Source organism: Monocercomonoides exilis (assembly GCF_001643675.1).
Source record: "Monocercomonoides exilis strain PA203 chromosome Unknown scaffold13-1861174, whole genome shotgun sequence".
Lineage (NCBI taxonomy): Eukaryota > Preaxostyla > Oxymonadida > Polymastigidae > Monocercomonoides > Monocercomonoides exilis.
The window spans coordinates 144,177-169,833 of NW_027150558.1; the positions used below are offsets into that span (position 1 = coordinate 144,177).

Here is a 25,657-nt window from a genome sequence, read left to right on the forward strand (position 1 = left end):
AATGAAAAGAAGTGAATGTGAAGAGACTAAGCTTGAGAGAAAAGAACACCAAGATTAACTTTACCAAATGTGCAGTGAGAAATGGCTTCATTTATCAGAGAAAGAACATCTTCAAGTTGGTCTTTGTCATGATTCACATGAGGAACTAAATAAGCAGCATGAGAATAAAAAAATGTTAAGTTATTATTTTCAAATCAAAGAATAAATTACAAAAATTGATAGTTAATAACCAAACCTAAATGTCCATAGCTCGGATGTTTATAAGGTGTGGGCGTCAACACCTCTCTGAGATACAACAGTTGAATGTAGTGTGCTTCTGCATCATGCAATTGCTTGATTTGTCCCCTGCATGATTTGTCAATGCATGTATTCGAACGAAGATTGAGAGCACCCTGGGCAGCAGTGCAAAGAGGATCATCACAGACAATCGGAGAATTAAAGTGCTGTGCGGCAATTCGACGAAGGAACAGCTGAGCTGCCATTCGCAACTGCGGCATCTCCACCTCGCCCTCTCCGCAGTGTGGGCATCTCAGGCTGAACTCCTTCTGCTGCGCCTCTTCCGCAGACGATGCAAGCGGCGGGAGTGAAATGATGTCTTTGCACAGCATGCACCGCATCGTCAGAGGCACACAGCTGCGGAAGCGTGTCTCCATTCCGAGCAAGTCCGTGGACACAAACTGGCTCCTCCATCCAGTTGCATGTTGAGCCTCACGATATTTTGTTGTGTCCATCCCGAGGCATTCTGCTATCCTCACACCGTCCATCCCATCAACACACTCCGTCAAACGAAGAATGGCTGGGTGGATCTGCTGGGCAAAGTACCAGTCGAGATCTGGCTCATATTTGTGCTTCAAGCCTGACTGCTCTGAAGAAGAAGAAGGATCAACTTCATATTCTTCTCCTTCGATGTCCATCTGCTGCTGCAGTTTGAATGCTTCTGCTCCTGTTTGTGAAACCAGACTTGGATGATGCGCCTTAATGAAAAGGGGGAATAAAAATAAACACATTTTAAATTAAGATAATAAACAGCAATAACATACTCTCTGAGCCCAGTTTTCTGGGCCTTTGCAGATGATGTATGGAATGGCATCACCTGGCCGAACGGTCTTTTTCAAGCGCTGCAACTCCAATGCAACAACAACATGTGGCTGTCCTTTTGGATCAGGATACTCTTCAGGCCGTTTGAAGATGCTTTTGGTGATTTCGAATTCTTTGATGTTCCACTCGCCTGTTCGCAATCGGTTGGACAGTCTTCGCAAATAGTCGTCAATCTTTCCGCAAACAGAGTCTGCCATCTGCTCGGCCAGCTGCATTTCACTTATTTCCTCCTCCTCCTCTCCTCCCTCACCCTTTTCGCCTTCTTTTTCGTCTCTTGCATCTAACATCATCGAAGCTGGTCGTGCGCTGTTTATTCTGTGCGATTGTTGCTTGTCTCTTTGTTCGTGTCTGCTTGTTCCGTTGTCTCCCAACAGAATTCGAAGCACCTCTTTCTCTGCCTCACGGGTGATGGGGCACCAATCACGACGCACAATTTCCAGACCTCTGTACTCCATCTCAAACCTGGCAGTCTCTGGATTTGTGATGGTCGTTTCAAGATCAGTGACCAGCTTCATTGCAGCATACTTCTTCTTTCGCAGCAGAAGCATCGCGCTGAAGATGCCATCAATGTCGATGTGCAGAAAGTGCCTGTTTTTGTTGACGAGTGCAGACAGCCTGTTTCCAATCTCAATCACCTGCTTCACAGATGTGCTGTGTGTGTCTATCATCAGTGAATCTGTATCACCATAGATGACATGGTATCGCTCATTCGTCACCGTCTTCACAGCCTCCTGCAGTAGCAGACGACCGTTCCACGTGATCGTCTGCGCTAGACGCTTTGCGTAGAACCGCCCGCTCTCAAACCCAAGGCACCCGTACATGCTGTTTGCCACAAGCTTGAAGGCCAGCTGCATTGTATCCAGAGATGCAATCTCTGCCTTCTTCTGCAGGGCGATTTCTCTGCTGTGCTTCAGCAGCGCCATCTGCTTCCGCACTTTCTTTCTTTCTTCAATCAGATCTGCCACAATCTTCGGCAGCACCCCTTCGACTGGCCGGATGGTGATGCTCGACATGTCCTCTTCAGAGTATTGTCCACGTGGCAGTGTTGTGTGGCAGAGGTTCTTTTCTCGAATGATCGATGGATAAAGAGAGTTGAAATCAAGCACCAGAATGTAGTTGTTGTAAAAGCCCCTCTCTGCATCAAGCACAAACCCTCCTTTGTATGCTGCCTTCTTTCGTCTCGCTCTTTTGGATTCCTGTGGTTGTGCCTGCTTCTTCGCTTCAGGCTGGCTTGAAAGTGTCATCTTCCTTGTCGCATCTTCCAATGTGAGCATTCCATCGCCTCCTGTTCCATCGTCTATTTCGTCTTCGTCTCGATCGCCTATCTCATCTGCATCTGCAACATCAATTTCGTCTGCCTCTTCTTCATTTGCCCCATTTCCTCGCGACTTCTTCTGTGTAACAACTTTACGTGCCTTTGACAACTTTGACAAAATGCTTTTTCCTTTGACATTCTTCCCTCTTTCATCCATTTCGTCCGCTTCTTCTCCTTTTTGCTCGTCTCCTTCGTGTCCACGTACCCCTCCTGTCTGTTCAGACCCTGTATTTGCTGTTCTTCTTGTGTTCTTGTCTGGAAGGATGATTGTTCTGTCAGCTGCAAATCTGTGCAGAAGCAGGTTTTCCACACGTTCAGCTCTTCCTCCGATGAGAACACGTGCCCAGAGTGTGCCTGTGATGTTTGCCAGCTGCTTTGTGAGTGAAACAACATTCAGAGCAAGCATCATTTCAAAGCCAATCTGAGAGAGACGCTCGGTGTGCTTAATCATCCGCATGACATCCATCGATGACAGACAGCTTGCTTTCACCAGCGACCCTTCGTACTCTTCCACATTCTTCGACAGAACTGTCTCGGAAAGTGTTGGAAGAGAGTAGTTCCGCTCTCTTCGGAATTCCTTCGCAGAAATCGCGACGTCGCACAGAAGTCGCCCTGCTGTTGCAAATTGCACAGCAAAATCGATGTTCCCACCAACAAATGGGAATTTCGCTCTCTTCAACCGCCCAAATTTCTTCATCGTCTCTTCAATCAGCTTCTCGTTCTGCATTCCGAGTGAGCCTGTCCTCGTGTTTGCTGCTCTTCTTGCAGCACTCCTTTGATGATCCAGTCGCTGGATAAACACACCGAGGATGTCGTGGATGAGGTTGAAGCCAACCAGAACATCCGGGTCATGCTGACTGATTAGCACAGCCAGATGCGACAGAAGTGCTGTCTCGTTTGGCTCAACATACAATTTGTAGTCTTCGAGATGCGAATCAGACACACCCACAGCCACGCCTGCTGCTTTGTATCTGGTTTGATTGCGCTCATTCTGTTCTTTGGCGCTTCTGCTGGCCACTTGTGCGATGTCGTGTGGAAGTGGTGTGTTGTCTTCACCAACAGGGCAGATGAGTGAGAAAAGAGGATACAAATGCTGCGGAGGAGGCTCTAGCAGCTCATTCGCATCCAATCCAGCAACACCCTTTCCGAGTGACACAGACGACTGGTCAGTGTGTCCATCAGGCACAACTTGGTCGTTGACGTGTGCACTCACCACAACAACCTCCTGCTGCTTTGTGGAGCTGTTGATGGATGTCTGCACAGACAGCGTCAGTGCTCTCAACAAAGGCGGAGGAGGAATGTTCTCCTTCAGCACTTCAATGAATGCAGGATTGGGCACACGATATTGATGCGAGCAGTATGTGTTCAGCAAGTGTGTTTCCCTAATTTTTGGCCCAATGTTGGCGACTGTCAACCAACAAGGTCCCATAATCTGCTGTGCAACCAGAAAGATTTCAGTCAGCTTTCTCTCTGTTCCAAATATGTATGAATAAGTGTTTCCGCTTTTCGGCATCTTCTCGATATCTGAGTGTGCTGGCACATTTAGTCTGAGATATCGCCCTTCCTCTGGTGCTTCATCAACACCATCGAATGGGAAGCGCCGTTGCACCCAGCGCAGCACCGACTCCTTCGCCAGGCTGCCCAATCGACTTCGAATCTCTGCCTCGACTGCTGCCTCCTCAACAGGCTCGTCCTCTCCCGTCTCCATCGACAGTGCAGTTTGACGTGGAAGTACATACAGCTCTCTTCTGATCCCTTCAACACGAATGCTGCCTGAGACTGTTCGCTGAGTGAGCGGATCAACAACCTTCCCAAACAGAAACAGCAGCCCTTCTCTGCCTCGGACTTCTTGTGCATCCAGAAGATAGAACAGAGTCTTGTTCTCTTTTGCTCCTCTTTCGAGCACTGCATGCGCAGAAGACGCTGAAAACGATGCAGCTTGCTGCGGTTTTGGGTTGAATATGTCTTCCTCTTCGTCTTCATCCATCATGTTTGATCCAGGCTCCATCATCGTCTCTGCATTATCTTCAGTTGCACCACCTTGTGATGAAGTCAAAGGCATTGACGAAGACAATGAAGATTCTGATTTCACCATTGGAAGTTTTGTTTGGGTTGTGATTGTGATTCGTTTTGCAGGTGCAGCTGGTTGAATGACAGGAAGAACTTGAGCTGGCTCATCTGAATCAAAATGTTAGTCGTGCACAATTCACAACACCACAAGCAAAAATGATCAAACCTTCAAGTGACATGGACTGTGCTAATGGATCTACTTCTTGATCCCCGGTTTTTCCTTCAATTCTGAAAGTGAAAATGATTACGTTACAAAATTTAAAAAAAAATTCAAACCCTTGCTTCAATGTCGATGATATCTGGTCAGCAAACGCATCAAGATCCACATTGGATATTGATTTGCCTCCTTCTGAAACGGGTCCTGTTTGTTGAATATGCATTTGAAACAAGTTTGATTGTAACAAAATATTTTAAAAGAAAATATTTCCAAAGCAAACTGAGAAAATGAAGTGGAACAGCTGAAGGAGGTAATTCCTTCTTTGTTTCAGCTCTTCTACGAGGTACTATCCCATCTAAAGGATTTCCATCTTCATCAACACCCGATCCAATTCGAACAGGCCTTTCTGTATCGATCAATAAGAATTTACACTTTGCTCAATTTTAGAAAAGCAAAAATAATACCTTTCATTTCTTCTTCATACTCTTTTCTTAAAAAGTATTTTTCTTCCGCAGATAGCTCATAATAACTAATTTCATCATCATCTTCTTCAATCTGATCCAGAGGACGAAGACGCCCTTGAATTGTGTCCAACAATTCAGAAAGTGCTTCGTCTGTTTCTGACGTTTGCTGACGACGCCTTAGAGACGCCATGGACACACAAATTTGAACTGAAAATAAATCTTAATGGTCAATGATCAAAGAAGTTTCAGAAAGAAAAATGCATCGAACATATGATTATTGAAAATTAAAATATTAATTGATTTTTTGTGAAACCAAGAAACAATTACAATCACAATTTCGTTCTTTTCACTCAAAGTTTTTTCTTCTGTTTTTTTCATAATCCTCTCACTCTTTCAATTAAAATCAAATGAATAAAAACGAACACATTTTACGGAAGACTATTTCAATGATTTCCGAATTTTTCAATGAAAGATAAAAATAATAAATTTTTGATCTGAAAATCTTATTTAAGGTCTTTGAAACACAAGCTAAATTTCCAGAAATGAGCAAGAAAGCACCCAAGCAGGAAGTTCAAGTATTTGGACGCAAGGTGTGCATTATAATTTTTATTTTTTGTGCATATTGCAAAAATTTCATATTGTTTTTTGTATTGTTCATGAAATGTTTCTTTGGTGAACTTTTTCCTCTATTTATTTAATTGCTCAAAACTTTGCTGCATTTATATTTAACATTTCAATAATAAACAAATAACTGAAACTTATTCGTGGTTGACGTTCTTCTTATAGAAAACCGCTGTTGCTGTTGCCCGCATCACAAAAGGCAGAGGATTTGTGAAGCTCAACGGATGTCCAATTGAGTTGGTTGAACCACAAATTCTTCGCTACAAAGTTTTCGAACCATTGCTCCTTGTTGGTCGCAAGAAGTTCTGCAGGATCAACATCCGCTTGCGCTGCAATGGAGGAGGATATGTTTCACAAGTTTATGCCATTCGTCAGGCAATTGCAAAGGGACTTGTTGCATACTATCAAAAGTGTATGTTCTTTAATTAACTATTTTTGAATTTTAATTTTAAAATATTTTTTTGAATTAACAAACAAAAATTTAGATGTCGATGAAGTTAACAAAAAACAAATCAAGGATACTTTCTTGAAATACGATCGTTCACTTCTTGTTGCTGATTCACGTCGCTGCGAAGCTAAACAATACGGTGGAAAAGGTGCACGTTCAAAGAGAGCAAAGTCTTATCGTTAATCGAATTATTTGTTTGGTGCTTTGGAATATGTTGTACAAACAACTTTATTTTCAAAGCGTCACAAAGAATTGGAAAGTGTCAATGCGATATTGCTTACTTTCTTGCTTGGTTCATTTCAGCTTTTTAACACAATAAATGATCAAATAATTGATTTTTAAAAATAATTGTGAAATATTTGAAGATGCATTTGAAATTGAATTTTTTAAAACGTAGAAATCCAAACAGATCAATTGCACAATCAGTACTTCTGATTGATCGTGAAGCAATTTCAATTCAGCCACCATTTCAAAATTCGCATTTTTCTGTTTCTTCAAATGAAAACACTGATCAAAATAGTTCACTCAATTCCATTTTAAAAGCATATGCAGAAACAATCTCATCTGCAAATGCTCGGAATACAAATTCCTCGAACAAAAATGATTCACTTCACAATCTTCAAAGGTCAGAATTCTTTTCGAAGCAATAGTGAGAAAGATAGATTCGAAGAAGGCACAGAAATTGAGATTTCATCTTCATCTGCATCAAATCTGAGAAACCATTGCACGTTTCCTGCTGTATTGCTGTTAACAGATGAATTACAATCTAATTCTCCACCTTTTCTGGATGGAGAGAAAAGATATATTCTATTATTCCACAACACATATTCTGAAAGGTTAGCCTGATTGAAATGCAATTACAAAAACTCCTCCTCATTCAATTTGATTATACAACCACTCTGTTTCAAGCTGCTGAGACATTAACGCAAATAGATTCATTCTAGGCTCATGATAATTCCATGAGAACAATTTTCTTTTGATTGAAAGTCCGAAGAACACTATTGCAAACGTTTGTTCGAAATTGTTCTCAATAGATTCGATTCAGTATTAGAACCTTACAAAAAACTAAAATGCGATTAATATTCATTCAATCACATCTGGGAATCATTATTCTTTACTTTATTGTTGTTCTATGCTTTTTCGTGAGATTTTTTGAATTCCTGTTGAAACAATAAAATGCAAGTCGAATGTTGTTTCATTTCTTCAATTCAGTTATAAAAAGAATACCATCAAAATGAAATTGGCTAAGATTTTGGATTGATAAATATATCTTAGAGTTGTCAAAAGAAAGTGATGATACGATGGCAGAAAGCCGATGTTCTGCAAAACTTCTAAAGAAGAAAATCATCACAGATAACAACATTTGAAAGAAAGAAATAACAAATTATCATCAATCATTGTTTGTATTAATATTTTGTTCTTGAGCTCCATCATTTTCTTACAAATACACTCATCAAGTCAATGATCAATTATTTATCACATTTCTTATTTCATCAAAATCCGACAAATTGTGATGTGGCTCAACTCTCTTTTCTCCATTTAAAGGCTTCAAAAAAGAGAATAACATTAATAAATTATGAATGAGAAATAGAAATATAAAAAATGTAAACATCGATTATCTCCCCTTTTTGAAATATAAAAGTTCGATTTATTAGTAACATTTTATATTCATCATTTTTAAAGCTTAACTTCACGAATTTTCAATTTTTAGAAAAGACCAACTTGATCCAAGCCATTATAATAATATTGAATTATTTGGGCGAAAATGGAAGTAATTCCATTACGTTCAACTGATTCTATGACTATTACAAGGCCTAAACGAAGAAGAGCCAAACTTTATTTCTTGGATTGGTCAAAAATTTGGAAAGAAATTGGCATTGGATATGTTTCGATTTGCGATAATGTTTGCTTGTTTTTTGAGTTATTTAGAAAAAATTCTATTTGGCCTTTAAAATATATAACCCCATATATTTTTTTAATCTGCGAAAATATTTTATTATCAATGAAAATTTTTATAACACGAAATATTTATCATATGAAAATTTCTTCGTTTTATTTGTTTCTTGCATTAATTTCGTTTTTCTCATCACAGGAGATGATTGTGGAATTTGACGAAGAGAGCAAAACTCCAACATTCAGAGTGGAACTAGTTAATATTCGTGGATATTATAGAAAAGAAGGGGGTTTAGATATTGGATTGAATATCTTTAACATGTTGTTTTAAATTATATATTTTAACAGAATGCCTAATTGTGTGGGAGGAGCCAACTACTTTATGCGAAGCTTCTTTAAGTTTCTTGACCACAGATGGATGCCAAGAAGTAATGCATCTTATTAACGATTCAATTGAGAAAAATGCAGAAGATGTAATTCCGGAGGTTACTCTCGAGAATCTTCAAGAAATAGAAAGCATATTTGTAAACAGTGAAACAGATTTTCAGAGGATTCCCTTCGAAGATATTCTTCAATTGAACGTTTTAGAAAAGCTGATTTCTTTACGTTCTCAACTAGATCCAAGAAATCCTGCTCATATACCTGCATTATCTTCAATGTTTCAAATTGTTAAAACAATTTTTCTTACCGATGATTTGACATTTTTGGAGAAATTATTTGAGGAAAACATGTTTTTGGGTCTAGTCAAATGCATGGAGTTTGATCCAAGCATCCAGAAATATATACCACACTCTGATTTTTTCACAAACATCGCAAAAAGACGTGTGCCAGTTGTCGTGGACGATGCAGAAATGCTGCGGCTGCTTGACGAAAATTTCCGGATTGGATATGTGAAGGATGTTGTACTGCCTCGCATGTTGACTGTGCCAGCGTTTGGGCGTCTGGTGCAGCTTCAGAGCAGAAACGGGCAGCAAGTGTTTAGCCGATGCCTTGTCCAGCCTTCGATATTGGCACAGCTTATTGGCGGAATATCTGCAGAGGTGAGCCAATCTGAAAGAGAAGAATCGAACAAGCTGACGGAGCTGGACAGAAGTGTGGCGACGCTGCTGAGTCTCGGAGAACACAGAGCAGACACCACTGCCACAGACAAAAGTGCGAATGAAATGGGTTCAACCAGCGTCAGCAACATCAACAGTGGCTGTGGAAGTGTAAGTGGCAGTGATTGCTCTTATCAGTTGCTGCCTTATTATTGCACATCGAACAAACTGCCATCTGCTCTGCATTCATTCGTCATGTCTGAAACATCAGCTGCTGTCCAATCAGAAGGAGTCAAAAACACACCCGGCTCATCTCGTTCGCCTCTTCTGCTTCGATACTTTTGCCTCCGATCCATTCAAGAGCTCTGCAGCTTGGCATCCTCTTCGACTCTGGCTGAGAAGATGCAGTTTTACGACCTGCTCATCAAAGCGAGGCTGAGTGAAGGTGTCAGCAAATGTCTGGGCCATCCGCACCCAGCCATCCAACTGACCATCGCGGAGATCATGGGACAGGCTCTGAACACAGTCCCTCAGCAGATCCGGACGCTGTTCACGCGAAAGACCTCAGGAAAGAAGCTGTTTGACTCGCTGCTCAGCTCCATCAACCCGAGTGCTGACGAAGGGCTGCTTTCTCTCCTCTTCGAATTTCTCCGGTCGCTTCTGGACGCAGACACACCGCTGAGGCTCATCGGGCGCTTCTTTGCATCCTTCGCGGAGAAACTTTTTGACCCACTTTTTTCGCTGCCGAATAAGTCCGACAATCGTGTGGCGTTACTGCTGCCGGGTCTGTCTGCTTCGAAGAAGAATTGTTCGGAGAATCAAAACAGTTCAAACTCGAATATAAATTCGAATTTAAACTCAAAAAGAAATACATCCAATTTTGGGGCATTTGAGCAGCAGAAAAGAGAAAACAGTGACAGCAACACACAAAATGGCATGGCAGCATTTCTGACAAAGTTGATGACTCGCAATTCATCTGCTTCTTCTTCTTCTCCTTCATCTTCCTCTTCTTTGCCTGACTGTGCTGCTACTTCTCATCCTGCCTCTTGTTCAACTGCATTTGTAGAGAGAGTGGTCTGCCAAACACACAACATCACTCAAAACACTCAAAATACACCCACTTCACCTGAAATTGATTCATTTTCTGCCTCTTCTTCCTCATCTGCCTCCACATCGCCTCTTCTTCTGCAGAATCTCCTCGAATTCGCCACGTTCCTCCTCAAAACCCACACCGCCCTTGCAGTCAACTTCTTCACCGCTGACGATGCTCCCCTGAGGGCCATGCATCTCTTCCACCACAAAGACAAGTCTGTCGCCATTTCTGCAGTCAGACTCGTCCGCTGCCTGCTCTGCGTGTCTGACGCTGCCACCGAGCGGAGGATGCTCAAGGGAGGCCTTTCGAGGCACCTCTTCAGCACACTGGTGGAGCAGAGGGGGAGAGACAACCTGCTCTCGTCGGCTGTGCTGGAGTGTCTGTCGCTGCTGACTGAGGCGACACAGAAGAAGCACATCAGAAGACACATCGTGAGGCATTACGTGCAGAACAGAGGGAACGTCAGCAGGGAAGACGTGGAGATGATGAACGAGGTCAAAAAAGTGGACTTTGTGGCGGCTGAGCTGAAGCGGATGAAGATTGCCGCGCGGCTGGACAGACACCAGGAGGCAGTGACGATGGAGGCGCTGAGAAAGATCAAAGGCGTGTCTGAGTACATTTTGGGGACAGACTCGTGCTTCTTCTCCGACCCAGTGGTGATTGTGCGGTCGCCTGAGTACATTCGTGTGGAGCCGATGAACGTGGCGGGGTCAGAGATTGACTCGAGCATTTATGAGTTCTACAACCAGAAGACAGAAAGGCTCTCCTTCCCGTTTCGGATGGGCACGGCGCCTCAGACAGAAGGCGATGGCAGCTGTTCTGCTTCTGCTCCGTTTGGGGCATCTTTTATGTGCTCCAGTGGGATGGGAGGAGGGGATGAGGAAGAGGGAGATGAAGATGATGGTGATGATGGTGATGGAGATGAGGAAGAAGATGAGGAAGATGAGGAGGAAGAGGAAGAAGAAGACGATGATGACGACGATGATGATGATGGAGAAGAAGAAGTCAATGGCAATGATGATGGCAGTAGTGATGTGAGTGCAGGTAATGAGGACGATAAAGAAGAAGAAGACAGCGAGAATGGGAACATGTCTGATGATGAGCACGATTTTGGTGCTGAGCTTCGGAAAAAGCAGAAAAAGCTGTTGAAAGCCGAAATGAAAGGGCTGCTAAACAAAAAGACGAGATGCAGAACAACAATTGCGTCGAGGAAGCTGAAGGCGAATTATGGGCAGTTGGAATATCTGAACGCAGGTGAGAGGAAAGAAGGAGAAGATGGGAACGAAGAAGAAGGAGGAGGAAGAGGAGGAAGAGAAAGATGTGACGGTTTGTCATTTGTGCTGAAGCCGAACAGAAATGAAAGAGAGAACGGAGGTGTGGATGGAGGTGAGGGTGGGAGTGAGGGTGTGATGGAGGAAGACGAAGGAGAAAAGGAATACAGCAACGAATATCGCATCACGAGCGAGCGGCTGGCGGAGATCAGCAAAAAGATTGAAAAAGGTGTTGGCCGCAAGGAAATTGTGAAGATTTGCAAAAGACTCGGTGGAGGTGGCTTTTCTCTTTCGAACACGGCTTTTCGTTCGGATGGAAGACAAGGGCAAAGAAGGATGGTTCCTGACAGCTTTTTTGATGAGGACGATGAGAAAGAAGATGAAAGCGATGAAGATGATGAAGATGATGAGGAGGATGAAGATGAAGATGAAGATGAAGAGGAGGATGAAGAAGAAGAGGAGGAAGTGGGAAGGAAAGGGAAAAATGAAAATAGAGGAGAAAGAGAAAGAGAAGAGGAAAATAGTGAAGATGAGGATGAAGACGAAGAAGATGATGAGGTAGAAGATGATGGTATGGAAGATGCAAGTGATGAAAGAGAAGAAGAGGAAGATGAAAAGAATAAACATTCTGCCAACATTTGTGCACAGAAAAGGCGAATGAAGCTGAAGAAGATTCGATCAAAGAAAGAGAAAAAAGAAAAGAAAGAAAAGCCATTTCGAATGACTGTTCAGTTGCCTAATGAAAATTGTTCGAATGAAAATTCTGAAGAGAAAAGAATAATTGTGCTGAATTATTCAGCAGCATCTGAAGCATCGAATAAACAATTGAGTGATTGGAGAATCCAAAAAATGGAAGAAAAACCAGAAGATTTGCCTGAGAAGATGACAGCTGATGAACTGAGTGGCTATTTGACTGCCAACAACACCCAGTTCATCTCATCAGGCGATGTTGGATATGCGATGAATGAGTATTCGAATGGAAGTTGTGTGCAATTGGATGGAATGGAAAATGAGACAAAGCAGATTGGGATGGAAGCAGAACAGCAGCCACAGCTGAATTTGGTGAGTGAATGTGCATCAGATGACAGCAACACAGAAAAGGCTGGCATTTCAATTGAAGAAGGCAAATCAGAGCTGATAGAGGAAAAAACAATAGAAATACCACATTCATTTGAAAAGAGCAGCAGAATAGAAAATGGTGCGATGGAACAAGATTGGAACAAGCATCAATTTCTGCCTGCATCTTCAGAAGTGTCAGAAGCACCGCTGCAAATGGGGTGTGGTGAATGTGCAGTTAGTCAGATGCCTTTGGCTGAGCACTCTCTGAAAGAGAACAGCCATCTTCTTTTGCCGAGTGATGTTTTGCAGGCAGAAAGGAGTGTGCCAACAGGAACGCCAATCATCACACAGATGCACAATGCAGATGTGTCAATGCCAGCTGAGATGGCATTGATGAATGAAGAGAGTGTGAAAGTGGGTGGAGCATCTTCAGAAGAAGAAGAAGGAGAAGGAGAAGAAGGAAAACGACAACAACAACAAATAAAGGCAGAAGGAGTCAATGAGATGTTGCATGATCCTTTCCATCAGATGACTTATGCTTCGGAATCATCCCAATCTTCTTTGGAATTTCTATCTTCCACTCCAAATGCTGCCATGTCATCGGACTCGGCTGCATTTCAAACAGAAGCTGAAAAGCAGAGTTTGGATGCATCAGCACACAGTCAGATGAACATGGAGAGTGAAGCGAATGAAAAGAGGAAGCATGGCAGAGAGAAAGGAAATCATCGGAAAGGAAGGCATTTGAATGCAGAAGCAGGAAATAGACAAGAATCACCCGAATGCAGTGACAAAACAGACAATAAGGAAGATGACAGAGAAATAGACACTTTGATTGATCAATATGAACAAGGTGAATTGAAAGCGACAAAACACAGACGAATTCATCAGCCCAGTCATCAAAGAATGAAGAGACACAAAGCAGATAAGGAAGATAAAGAAGAGGAAGAGGAGGAAGAAGATGAGAAAGAAGAAGAAGATGCCAACAGTTCTGTTCAGAAAGGAGATATTGATGGCCATTCTGAATTTGATTGTTTTGACAATCGCCAGTTTGCTTTCAAAGCAGCAAAGTTTGATTTGCATCTGCCAAAATGCTCAGCCCAAACGAGAACAAAAGAAGAACCTTCAGCTTCCTTGGGAAATGCTGTGTTTTCTGTGAATACTTCACTTCATGAATCGCCTCTTGTTCCAATTTGTCCTCTTTCTTCTTCTTCTTCTTCTTCTTCTTCTTCTTCTTCTTCTTCTTCAAAAGCATCTTCAGATGATGCAGGCAAATATTCAGCGCCCAAGCTCGAAAACGCATCCACTTCATCTTTTTCTTCTTTGCCAGCCAGTTCTTATTTGGACACACCCAGTTGGATGAGCAGCCACGTGGACCTCTTTTCAATGAAGCAGAGCAAATTATTTACTCCTCCTTCTTCTCCCCCTCTGCATCCGCCAGGAACATCCTGCGTGTTTCTTCATTCCCAACATTTATCATCAGTTTCTCAGTCTTCCTCTTCCCCTTCCTCTCCCCATGCTTCCCCTTCTTCCCCTTCTTCTTCTTCTTCTTCAATGCCATTTCCCTCTTCCCCATCCTCTCCGAAGTCTCTTTCTCCCCGTGCCCACACCTGCCTCATCTCTCCCCCAACTTCTCCAAGCAAAACATTCTCCCATCTTCAGCTGCCTGCCCACGTCAGCACTGGCGCTGAGTCATCCACTCTGCCAATCTCCATCGTCGATGTGGGCGATGTTGGACTTCAGCGCCAGTGGACTCCTCCTCTCTCTCCTCGAGACACCACTGCCTCACCCACTTCTTCATCTTCTTCCTCTCCTTCTGCCTCACCTTCTGCTTTTTCCTCTCCTTCTCTTGGCTTATCGCTGCGCGTTTCACCAGCCGCGCTTTCTGCTTCCTCTCTGAACAAACACTCTCCATCGTCTCCATCGTCTCCTTCATCCTCCTCTTCTCCCCTTGCCCCTCTGCCACATGCTCATTCGGGACAGACATTTTCACTGAGTCTTCATTCGTCGGCTGCTCTTTCACCACATTCTGCCTTTCCAGTGGCAGATTCGCTGCACCCAGCTGTTGGATGCCCTTCGAAGTCCATGCCAAACATCAAAGCATTCACTTTGCCCACAATACAGCCACTCGTTCCGATGGGCTCACCGTCTTCAAACATTGCTCACCATCGCACTGTCAGCCCAACTCCAACTTAACACTTTCTTTTGCAGCTTCGCAATCCACGAAGAATTGATGACAAAGTGTTTCTAGTTGTTGTTTATTCATTTGATAAATGATTTTCATTTCATCGTTTCTTTTCAATTCTATTTTATTTTATTATTTTTTTTTTATTTTAAATGATATTCGTCATATACCTTTCGTTATTTATAATTTTAAATGGAAACAAAATTTGTGTTTAAGCTTTTTGGTTTATTTGTTTTTCATTAAAATTCCTTTATTTATTTTTTTTTTTTAAATAACAGCATGAATTGTTTTGAAATGATAAGTTTTCTGTTAAAAATTCCAGTATGAAAAGTCGTTTCAAGAAAAAAAAAAGTTATATCCATGAACAAAAAATCAGCTGAATAATAATATGTTTTTCTCTATTCTTGAAAAAGAAATGACTGTTTTTAATTTGTAGTTGTTTTTGATTTTGTACAATTTAAAAAATAAATAAAATTAAATAAAATCTAACAAAACCATTTCATTTAATTCATTTCCTGCGATTATTATTCACAAAAAATCTCAAATTTTTCTTTTAATAAATATAATACCAAACAAAAATATAAAATAAAAAGTGCAACAAAAAAGACAAAATTTAGAAAATCAAAGAACAAAACATTTTTTAAAAAAATTGTAAAGCAAACACAGAAATAATAAACAAGCTGAAACCTTCTTTATGAACACCTGAGAAATAAAAATGTTTAACAAACAAATAAATAAAAAGCATAATCTTTACGGTTACGATTCAAACATTGGATAATATCATAAGGATGATTATTCGGATTCATCAAATGGTTCCTTAGCTGCAAGCTCTTTCATTTTGAAATCATAAGACTTATGATGGATCAAAGCCAGACGTACAAGTTCCGAGAATGCTTCATCAACTTTATCTCCTGTTTCTGCTGATGTCTCAAAATATGAACGAATTCCCTCTTTCTGGCACCAATTCTCCACTTCAAATCGATTAATATCTCTTAATTCATGCTGATCATTTTTATTACCAATAAGGATAAACGGGTAATCATTTAAATCATCTGCAATAACGTTTTCGACTTTTTCTTTTTTATTCTTCAAGCAATCAAAAGAATCATGTGATGTCAAGTTGAATACAAAGGCGCAAGCATCCGATCCTCGAAAATATGATAAATTCTCCATTTCATATATTGCAGGAAGCCGTTCTTCCCATATAAGCACTCGAATTTCTTTTCCTTCAACTATAACATTTTTCGCTTTAAAATCAATTCCTATTCTCGATTTATAATCGTGTGAATATCCGTCTACATATCTTTGCGTCAAAGAAGTTTTTCCTGTTCCAAATTCACCAATTAGATTCACTTTCACCCTTGATTCCTCTTCTGCTTCATTCATCAAAGGCTTATGTTTTTTTATAATGTTTCGATCAAATGATTATGCTTTATCGAATTTCAAGATAACTTATTAAAAAAATTTTGTTATTAATTTTGATATTGCTAAGATGCAAAAGATATAAAAATACTAGTAATATTTCTTTTTCTTTTTATTTACTGTTGAAATACTCAAAAAAAAAAAAGCAATTATCGAATTTGAGAAATATCTTTAAATAGGGTGATTTGACATTTTGTGCGAATGCTTGGTTGTGAAGAAAAATGTAATGAAATTCGGAACAGATGAACTAAAGGAAAGAGATTACGATATGGCTTGAAAATAACATCCAAACTTTTCTTCAAGAGAGAAAGAAAGACAGAAAGAAAGAGAATTCAAAATGAAATGATTGCAGCAAAAGATAAAAACAGCGTTGATTAATCCATTGCCATTGCACCAGACATCGCACCCGCAGCGCTTGGCTCGTCTTCTCCTCCTTTTTTCGTTCCTGTGGTGTATCCGCTGATTGTGTCGAGATAATCCATCGATTTCTTCACATCGCAGAATCGCTCATACACTGTCCTGATGTGCTCCACCGTGACTGTCTTTTCCCTCCGCCGTGCTGCCACAATCGCCGACGTCGTGATCAGCTGCATCGCATACCGCAGCGAATGCTCTTCTGCAAGCGTCACCAGCTGCTCTTGCGCCTCTTCGTCCATTTCGATGTCCTCCTCCTCGCATCGCACCTGGATGATCCGCTCAATCTCCTTCCTCCCCGGCTTCTCTGTCGAAATGATCAGAAGACGGTCGAGCAGATCAAGCGGCAGCCCATGCGGCGACGGGATCGCCTCGCCACTTCCTGTCATTCCAATTGCCACATCCAACATTCATCATACAAAAATTTACCAAAATTAAGGAAGTTTTGCAAAATATAAATAAAAATATTCAAAAATATACAAAAAAAAAAAAAAAAATAGCACGATAAAAAGACAGCAGAACCTCTGACAGTTGTCATTCCCCTGTTTGTTGCCAGTAGCACAATGGGCGCTGTGTCAGACTCCAATGCCCTGTTCAGGAACGAAAAGCACTCCACATCCAACATGTGCACCTCGTCAATGAACAACACCCCGTGCACAATCTCTGCTTTGCCCTGCTCCCTCCACTCAGCCACGCGCTGGTCGATCGAATCCCTCACTTCCTGCTTGATCTCTCCCGTGTCTCCCGCAAACAGCGCCAGGAACCCCTGCGACCGGCTGTTGATCACATCCATGTCGTGCAGCGTCACAACATGCACAACTTCCTTCCTTTTCTGAAGCTCTCCATCTGGGCAGCTCACATAGCGCGTCTGGCAAATGCGAGGCGTTGCACAGACGATTACAATAAAAACAAAAACCACAACGCAAAACATTGGCTGCTCAAAAGCACTTCGAACAAATCAGAAAAGCACACATTTGCACTCAATGCATCAAAGTCCCTTGAACGCGTGATTGATCTTCCCAGCTTCGTGATTCGCCCTGTCGATTTGTCAATAGATATAATGTCGCTAACAACAACACCAGCATTGATGGAGATGAAGACGAAATTGAAAATTGTAATTCAAAAAATGAAAACTCCACATTGCACACCCTGCCTCAACTTTCTCCTTTGTGAGCTGCTCAATCATTTTGTTTCCAAGATCAAACTGAGTCTCCATATCTGTTGTCTTCAGAATCATTCGCCCAACTTTAGCGCCTGTTCCGCTGGCCGGCCTGTCAACCTGAATTTCAACAACTTCTCCTTCAATAATTTCTGTTTCTTCCTTTATTCTGACACCAATCGCCCTATCAACATTTAACAACCAACAAAAACGGCAATGGTTAATGTTCAACGAGTATATCAAAAATGAAAAAAAAAATATCAAACCTTCTGAATGCCTGGGTCAATGCTTCTGTTTTGGACATTTCCAATGAAAACACTTCCGAACCTGATATCATGTGAAATGGTGTGTTCGTTCCCAACGACTGCGCAAGGCCCATGGCGATGGCTGTTTTTCCAGTCCCTGGCTGCCCTGCTATCAGAACAGCCTTTCAAATATTTAAAAACAATTAAAAAACCAGTTTAATTTAAAAATTGTCAATGACAATGCATAGCCTTATGAAAACATAAATAGCATACTCGCCCCGAAATTTTCCCTTGCTGTATCATCCGAAGAATAATAAGAGCTGCTTTTCTCGCTTTAACTTGCCCCACCATGCCCTGTGAATGCCAGTTAATTTGTCCGTCATCGCTAAAGCCAAGGCCCCGAATGTGCGAGTGCATCCCATTTCGTTCAAGCCTCGTTAAATCCTTAGTTTCAGCAGAAACAGACGAAGAAGCTGTTGCCATTTTTCTTCAGCTAATAACGGTATGAAGGATCAAAGTGATCTCAATTATTTTTCAATTCTGTTTTCCAGCAGTACGGAGATAGCTGCATTCTGATGACGTCTAGACCAGAAATATTTGGTCATAGACTTCCCACCCCAGATGATTTGAAACTGACCGAGCGTCTTGTTAAGTTTGAGAAACATGCAAACATAATTGAAAGCGAAGCTGGTTCGGCGCACCGTGAAAAAGTGTTGCTCCAATGCATGATCTGGCAGATGAATGGGTTAAAGATGTCTGCTCGAAAAAAGTGTGCATATTATTTTGTCCAAAAAAATAACAAGTTTATTTAAAAAAGTTTTCTGAGCAAGAAATGAATCCATCAGAAGCACATATCAAGATATACACATTTGGATCTTATCGTCTCGGAGTGTACGGACCGACAGATGATATTGATACCTTGATGGTTGCGCCGTCATACGTGGACAGAGAAGTTGATTTTTTCGAAACATTTTTTTCCATTTTGAAGAACGAGCCAAACGTAGCTTCAGCAGTGGTTCGTAATTTTCATTGTTGTTTATTTGTGAAAATATTACCTTTTAAATTAAAAAAAATTTTTTTATAAAAGGCTGTGCCAACGGCTTATGTGCCAGCAATTAAATTGGTTTTCGATGGGATAAAGGTAAGCTTTCGTTTATTTCTGATGGATGGCCATTGAGAACTTTTTTCCTCCTACACACTAACAGATGGATGTCCTTTTGGCCGTTTTGCATCTGCCAATTATTCCTCGCGATTTGGATATCAAAACAGAAGGAATTTTGCCAACTGACGATAAGCCGTCTGTTCGAAGTCTAAACGGTTTCTAATAACTAAAATATTAATTGTGATTCAAAAACTTATTTATTTTACGTATTTGATATTTTTTCTTCATTAAAATTGCAATTGCCCAAATTTCTGCCTGCTAGGAAGCCGCACAACTGACACAATACTAACATTTGTGCGGGGCAAAGAACAATTTGTCATTGCGCTGCGCTTGGTGAAGCTGTGGGCACGAAGAAGAGGTGTTTATGGAAACGTTTATGGATACTTGTGCGGTGTTAACTGTGCCATACTGACAGCATTTATTGCTGCAAGCTATCCATTGTCTGCTGCAAAGTATGTAATTTTTTATAAATAGAAATTCTTGGGCATGTGAAAAGGAGCACGTGGGGGCAAATAATTAAAGATAAAAATTTGTGATTAACTTTATTTAAAATTTGTTTGTATTGACTTGCTCATTCTTCTTTTTTTTTTTTTTTGATTTATTTTTTTGTTCATTCTCTTTCAATGACACTTGCAACAGCACCATAATTTCTCGCTTTTTCTTCTTGTATTCTGGATTCGACTGGGCCAAGCAGCAAATTTCGTTGACAGGAACACCATTTTATGTGTGCCAATTATCACTTTCGAATTCAGTCATTTGAAGATGTGCATTGAAAATGAATGTTAATTCTATTTTTGTCTTTCTTGTCCACACCCAACGCTGCATCTTGGTGTGTTTGTGATGTTCATTGCCTTCATTGCATCTGAATGTGCCAGTCGCAAACGCCCTCGCTGATGACGATCCTGACGCCTGTTGAGCCAGTGCAGAACTCCACCTTCAATGTCTACACATCCACATTCAAAGTGATTGTGGAGGAGTTCAGGCGAGGCAAAGAGATCATGGACAGAATCAGAAGACAGTGTGCTCATGTTAATTGGAATTGGAAAATAAAAAATAAAAAATAAAAAAATAAAATAAAATAAATAAATTGAATGAATTTCATTTCTTTTTGCATTTGAACTGTGACTATTCCGTGACATTGTTGAACTGTCTTTTCAGTCAAGGCAGCTGGGCAGAGCTTGTTGAGCCTATTCCTTTCTTTCGCATGTACAAAACATACGCCATGATCACGTTCCACACAACTGATGAATCAGAATTTCGAAAATGGTTGGTCAGTTTCTTTTTTTTTGATTAACAGACAGATATTTTATTGTCTCTTTGTTGTTATTATTATTTTTATTCAATCTTTTTCACTTTCATTTGTGGTTGATTCAACGACTTTCCATTGCTTTTGTGCATATACCCCAATCACTCCTGTTGTTCCTATTGATGCTGTCTGATGGCAGGTATGGCTATGGCGAGTCGCGTGTTCGTATTCTGGGCATGTTGGTGAGCTCTGACTCGAAAATAGAAATTGCTCATGTGTTTCCTCTGCTGCTGAAGCACAACGAGACAGCGGGAGAACAAAGTGCGGAGAAGGCTAATGAAACAGACGAGAAGAAAGCAGATGAAAAAACAGAAGAAAAGAAAGAAGAAACGAAAGAAGATAAAACAGAAGAAAAGACAAAGGAAATGGAAGAAGATAAAATTGATGAAAAACCAGAAGAAAAAGTTGAAGTGAAATCGGAAGTGAAACCAGAAGAGAAGTCAGCAGAAAACAAAGAAAAAGAGCAAAATGCTTCAGAAGCAGAAGAAGCAGAAGAAGCAGAAGAAGCAGAAGAAGCAGAAGAAGAAGCAGACACAAAAGAAGATCCACCCAAAGTGAAGTATTGTGCTACTGTTTTCATGGGACTGAAGTTCAAACCAAATCTCTTTGCTCAAAATTCAGTTTGCTTCTTTTTTATTTCGTCATTTTCATTTCTCCACAAAATTTATCCTTTTTTCAATTTTTATTTGAATCAACTTTGTATTTTCGCAATGAACACCCTCTTCCTTTTCTTGTTTGCGATGGCGTTTCAGACAGTCAGGTGGAGTGTTGATTTGACCCACCATTTCAGCAGATGGGTCGAAGAGATTGCAAAATGGCCAGAGAAGACACACACAATGCACGTGGACATCCAGCTGGTCAAGCCGTATGACTCATCTGCTTCTGTCTTCTTTGCTCTCTTTCATCTGTTCATCTATCTATCTATCTATCTATCTATCTATCTATCTATCTATCTATCTTGTTTATTGTGAAATGTTATCTTCATATGAATTTATTATTATTATTATTATTTTGAATAAAACAAAATGAATCTTTTCCCTCCTCTTTCATTTGGTTGCAAATGCTTCCTGTTGAATGCCCCATCCAAAATGTCTTTTGTCTTTGATTCAGCTCAAAAATACCTCCATATGCCCAGCAGTGTCTGAACGAGTTCTTCCAAGAGACAGAAGAAGAAGTGAAAGAGCGAGACTTCAACTATGTTCTGGAGCAAGAGATGCTGGAAGAGAAAGAGAAAGAGAAAGAGAAAGAGAAAGAGTGTGAGTGAATGAGAAAGAGAAAGAGAAAGAGAAGGAAATGGAGAAGAAGATGAAGGAAGAGGAAGAGAACAAGACAAAAGAGCACGAAAAAAAGAAGGCTCATTTTCTTCCCACAAACCTGTTTCCACAATTGAAAGTTCTTCAATCAAAGACATCTCTTGGTTCTCTTTCAACACCTTCATCATCATCTTCATCAACATCTTCTTCTTCTTCCACTTCCTCCTCTTCCATGCCCAAACCTGCCTCTTCGTCTGTCCCAACACTCAATCTCCTGCCTGCATTCGTCGATGCCTTCAAAGCGAAGCACAAAAGCAAAAAGCTGAGCAGCGAGGCAGCCGACAAGAAGGTGTCTGTTTTGGAGGCGAAGGAGAAAGAAGGCGACGGCGGGGGGAACGAGGAAGAGCGCTTTGAGGAGATCAAGACGTTTCTGATGGAAGGGAAGACGAAGCACGCGAAGGGCAAAGACGGAGAAGGCACAGCAGCAGCAGCATCAGGAGCAGCAGACAGAAAGCAGAGCCACCTGCCAGCAGCACTCGGCACAGCGAAGACACGCAAAGTGGAAGAGGAAGAGGAAGAAGAGGAAGAGAACGACTCAGAGTCAGACGACGAGATAGAGTCGCTCAAACAGAAAGAACTGGCCAAGTCGTATCTGCGCCAGCTGCGGCAGGACTTCGGATTTCGGGCTGTTCCGTTCCAGAAGCAGCACATTCCTTCTTTCAGACCACAATCGCTGGCGTCGCCTGTCGCTTCAATGCTATTTGGTTGAAAATAAAATCACTTCACAACCAATTCACTTCAAATTATTTGTTTATTTATTTTTTAAAACCAATTCATTTTTTTTTTCGTTTTGCTATTGGAATTTGCACTTTTTTTATGTTATTGTTTGAAATAAAAAGAAGAGAAACAAAAACTAAAAAAAGTATTTTTTGAGTGTGAATGACTTTATGAATTAAGGGGATCAGAGAAAATAAAGATCTCAAAATTGTATCGCCATGAAGATGAAGAAAAAGATGCGGTCCCAGTACATCAGCCGCAGAACGGCGATGGAGAAGCTTCATGTGTCGCTTCCGCAGTTCCGTCGGCTGTGCATCTTGAATAACGTTTATCCACGTGTTCCAGGGAAATCAGTGCGAGATAAAAGCAAGATATATTATCACTTGCGCGATATTAAATATCTGAAGCGCAACTATGTGTTGGATAGGATGAGAGAGAAAAGAGTGTTCAACAAGCGAATCATGGCAGCTTATCGAGATGGCGATCCTGACAAAGCGAAATCTCTCGAGTCTTTGAAGCCAAAAATACCATTCGAGAGATTAATTAAAGACAGGTTAGTATCGTTTATTTTGCATATCTTTTTATTGTTCCTGCTTTTATATTTTGCTCGATTTGAATGAAATTTGCATTTTTCTGAAAGATATCCTGCTTTTGAAGATGCATTGAAAGACATGAGTGATGCGCTGAATACTATTTATTTGGTGGCACAAATGAAGCAAGGAGGACCGTTCAAAGCTTCGGATATTACTCTGTCAAAACGATTGAGGAAAGAATGGATGAGTTATGTTGTTTCGACTCACACACTCACGAAGGCATTCATTTCAATCAAAGGGATGTACTACCAAGCAACGGTGTATGGGCGTATTATCATATGGCTCGAGCCACATCACTTTGCAATTCCACAAGATCCTCGTGTTGATCTTCACATTATGAAATCGTTTTTTGAGGTGCATTCAGCGCTTGTGGAGCACATCCTCCTGAAGCTGTATGCGCTGGTGGGTGTTGACTATCCAGTCAAGTTCAAGTTCAACGAGGACGAGACGGTTGGTGCAGAGCTTCCGGAGATTGTGGAAATGCCGTTGCTGAAAAAGCTAATTGAAGGGAATGAAATGAGGGAGAAGCAGAAACAAGAGAAGAAAAGGCAAAAGAGGAGGGAGCGGAGAAAAAGGCTGGCAGAAGCGAAGGCGAAGGCAGAAGAGAAAGAGAGCGATGATGATGCAGAAGATGAGGAGGAAGATGAGGATGAGGAGGAAGACTCAGTTGAAGAGCCAAACAGCATCGAAATGGATTCCAGCGAAGAAAAAGAGATGAACGAGAATGAAAGCAATGAGGAAGGAGAGGAAGAGGGAGAGGAAGGAGACAAAAGCAGCAAAGGAATAAACGGCTTGGCTGAAGAAAAAGAAGGAAAGAAAATAAAACGGGAGCTGATTGATTTTGACACAAAAGACGGAGTGAAAGAAGAAGAAAGCAATTTGTTGGCTTCATCATCAACATCAACATCATCAACCTCATCTAATTCATCTTCTGATGACACTGCCGGTCTCTCAAAGCGGCAGGCGCTGCGGCAGATGAAGCGGCGGGGGAAGATGCCGAAGACGATTGAGCCGACGATTCCACCGTATTCGTCGTTTGATGCTCCGCTGTCTGGGCTGTTTGGCCGCTGCGTCTTCTTTCTGTCGCGGGAGACGCCGCTGCATGCGCTGACGTTTGTTGTGCTGAGCTGTGGAGGGAAGTGTGTGTGGGAAGGGAAGAAGAGGAGCCTGAAGGGGGCAGACGCCGACGACGCCAGCATCACTCACCACATCACAGACAGGCCAATGAGTGTCACCAGCAATGCCTCTCTTTCATCATCATCTTCTTCTTCTTCTTCTTCTTCCTCTTCTTCTTCTTCTTCTTCACAGTCATCGAATCCTCTTTCTCCGATGGCACTGGCACGCAAATACCCGAACAGAATCTTTGTGCAGCCGCAGTATGTTGTAGACTGTCTCAACAGCAGAGTGCTCCTTCCGCCAAAGTTGTATCTTCCTCCGCAGATGCACATCGTCGGAAAAGGTTTGTTTTTCATTCATTTTCATTCATGTCCATATGAATATGTTATGTTTTATTTATTCTTATTCTGTTTCTTCTGTTTCTTCTGTTTCTTCTGTTTCTTCTGTTTCTTCTGTTTCTTCTGTTTCTTCTGTTTCTTCTGTTTCTTCTGTTTCTTCTGTTTCATCTTCACCAGACGAAGAAGGAAAGCCGATCATCAACACAGTCTCTCATCTGCCGCCGCACGTGTCGCCGTTCATCGAAGAGTTGAAAGAGCGATATGTGCCGCAGCAGGTGAAGTGGCTGAAGAAGATGAAGAAGATTGCAGACGGAATCATTCCAGACGACGAAGATGCCGACGCCGAAAGCGAAGAGGGCAGAGGAGACGATGAAGACGATGAAGACAGAGAAGACAGAGAAGACAGAGAAGACAGAGAAGACAGAGAAGACAGAGAAGACAGAGAAGAAAGGGCAGAGAAGAGGAAGAGGGAGGAAATGAATGTGATGGATGTGGAGGAGAAGGTGAATATGAATGAAAAAGGAGAGGGAGAAGAGGAAGAAGAAGAAGATGATGATGATGATGAGTCATCAGCGTCTGAGACGTCTGACATGTCATCGGCGGAAGGGCAGCTGTCGTCGGATGAGAGCGATGACTTGACAGACTACGAGAAGAGCGAAGGGGAAGGAAAAGAGGAAGAAGAAGAAGAAGGAGCGTCGGCGCTGTACCTGAAGAGGACGAAAGAGGAGGAGCTGCACCACCAGCGGATGGCGATGGACAAGAAGACGCGGTTTCTGTGGAACAAGATAGAGCACGGGAAGAGGAAGAAGGAGAGGAGCAAGGCGAGGTTCGAGAAGAAAGCAGAGATGGTGAAAGAGAAGAAGATGAAAGAAGAGAAAGAGAAAAAGAACATGATGAAGAAGATTAACAGCAAAGAACGAAAGAAGATGGAGGACGAGCTTTTTGGAGGCAAAAGAAAAGAGAAGAGATAGAATAAACACTTCGCTTTACATTCATTCATTTCACGAAATAATAATATAAGAATAAATGGTGAATACTTATTTTAAGATATTCAAGAGTTGAAATTGAATAGTTTTTTCAAAAACACACGCATTATGACACAATAATTTAATAAAATAAAAATTTTGAATGCTTTTTATTTCATTTACAATTTTTTTTAACGAA

The 25,657-nt window shown here is 41.4% G+C and overlaps 9 protein-coding genes across 9 annotated transcripts; 5 read left to right on the plus strand and 4 right to left on the minus strand.

Annotated features, from left to right (window-relative positions):
• Positions 1 to 26: 26 nt before the first annotated feature.
• On the minus strand, positions 27 to 5,294 carry MONOS_4141 (DNA polymerase alpha catalytic subunit, Pola1; the record flags this gene model as incomplete). The annotated part of the gene is made up of 7 exons (XM_067874189.1): positions 27 to 145; positions 236 to 974; positions 1,041 to 4,591; positions 4,650 to 4,711; positions 4,760 to 4,844; positions 4,921 to 5,046; positions 5,105 to 5,294. 7 exons carry the CDS (start codon positions 5,292 to 5,294, stop codon positions 27 to 29), a joined length of 4,872 nt encoding a protein of 1,623 aa, XP_067730614.1.
• Positions 5,295 to 5,622: 328 nt separating this feature from the next.
• MONOS_4142 (putative 40S ribosomal protein S16-1) lies at positions 5,623 to 6,689 on the plus strand. Its single transcript, XM_067874190.1, has 3 exons — positions 5,623 to 5,694; positions 5,891 to 6,137; positions 6,211 to 6,689. The coding sequence occupies exons 1-3, from the start codon at positions 5,647 to 5,649 to the stop codon at positions 6,354 to 6,356; spliced, it is 441 nt and encodes a 146-aa protein (XP_067730615.1). The 5' UTR covers positions 5,623 to 5,646; the 3' UTR covers positions 6,357 to 6,689.
• Positions 6,690 to 7,938: 1,249 nt separating this feature from the next.
• On the plus strand, positions 7,939 to 15,369 carry MONOS_4143 (putative protein phosphatase 4 regulatory subunit 3; the record flags this gene model as incomplete). The annotated part of the gene is made up of 3 exons (XM_067874191.1): positions 7,939 to 8,076; positions 8,266 to 8,356; positions 8,415 to 15,369. 3 exons carry the CDS (start codon positions 7,939 to 7,941, stop codon positions 14,717 to 14,719), a joined length of 6,534 nt encoding a protein of 2,177 aa, XP_067730616.1. The 3' UTR covers positions 14,720 to 15,369.
• Positions 15,370 to 15,500: 131 nt separating this feature from the next.
• Positions 15,501 to 16,094, minus strand: MONOS_4144 (Rab7L3, Rab7-like protein; the record flags this gene model as incomplete). The annotated part of the gene is made up of 1 exon (XM_067874192.1): positions 15,501 to 16,094. The coding sequence occupies one exon, from the start codon at positions 16,092 to 16,094 to the stop codon at positions 15,501 to 15,503; it is 594 nt and encodes a 197-aa protein (XP_067730617.1).
• Positions 16,095 to 16,279: 185 nt separating this feature from the next.
• MONOS_18702 (putative CPK25/26-interacting protein) lies at positions 16,280 to 17,176 on the minus strand. Its single transcript, XM_067871746.1, has 2 exons — positions 17,067 to 17,176; positions 16,280 to 16,926 (listed from the first exon to the last, which is right to left on the minus strand). Exons 1-2 carry the CDS (start codon positions 17,167 to 17,169, stop codon positions 16,505 to 16,507), a joined length of 525 nt encoding a protein of 174 aa, XP_067730618.1. The 5' UTR covers positions 17,170 to 17,176; the 3' UTR covers positions 16,280 to 16,504.
• A 356-nt stretch (positions 17,177 to 17,532) lies between these two features.
• MONOS_4145 (putative RuvB-like 2) lies at positions 17,533 to 18,446 on the minus strand (the record flags this gene model as incomplete). The annotated part of the gene is made up of 4 exons (XM_067874193.1): positions 18,222 to 18,446; positions 17,970 to 18,130; positions 17,693 to 17,887; positions 17,533 to 17,581 (listed from the first exon to the last, which is right to left on the minus strand). Exons 1-4 carry the CDS (start codon positions 18,429 to 18,431, stop codon positions 17,533 to 17,535), a joined length of 615 nt encoding a protein of 204 aa, XP_067730619.1. The 5' UTR covers positions 18,432 to 18,446.
• Positions 18,447 to 18,523: 77 nt separating this feature from the next.
• On the plus strand, positions 18,524 to 21,680 carry MONOS_4146 (putative poly(A) polymerase; the record flags this gene model as incomplete). The annotated part of the gene is made up of 11 exons (XM_067874194.1): positions 18,524 to 18,658; positions 18,766 to 18,963; positions 19,036 to 19,089; positions 19,154 to 19,265; positions 19,373 to 19,562; positions 19,750 to 19,834; positions 19,986 to 20,128; positions 20,269 to 20,376; positions 20,556 to 21,036; positions 21,169 to 21,281; positions 21,527 to 21,680. The coding sequence occupies 11 exons, from the start codon at positions 18,524 to 18,526 to the stop codon at positions 21,678 to 21,680; spliced, it is 1,773 nt and encodes a 590-aa protein (XP_067730620.1).
• Positions 21,681 to 22,102: 422 nt separating this feature from the next.
• Positions 22,103 to 22,438, plus strand: MONOS_4147 (uncharacterized protein; the record flags this gene model as incomplete). Its single annotated transcript, XM_067874195.1, has 1 exon — positions 22,103 to 22,438. One exon carries the CDS (start codon positions 22,103 to 22,105, stop codon positions 22,436 to 22,438), a length of 336 nt encoding a protein of 111 aa, XP_067730621.1.
• A 187-nt stretch (positions 22,439 to 22,625) lies between these two features.
• MONOS_4148 (putative pescadillo) lies at positions 22,626 to 25,631 on the plus strand. Its single transcript, XM_067874196.1, has 3 exons — positions 22,626 to 22,999; positions 23,087 to 24,498; positions 24,671 to 25,631. The coding sequence occupies exons 1-3, from the start codon at positions 22,665 to 22,667 to the stop codon at positions 25,462 to 25,464; spliced, it is 2,541 nt and encodes an 846-aa protein (XP_067730622.1). The 5' UTR covers positions 22,626 to 22,664; the 3' UTR covers positions 25,465 to 25,631.
• The last annotated feature ends 26 nt before the right edge of the window (positions 25,632 to 25,657 follow it).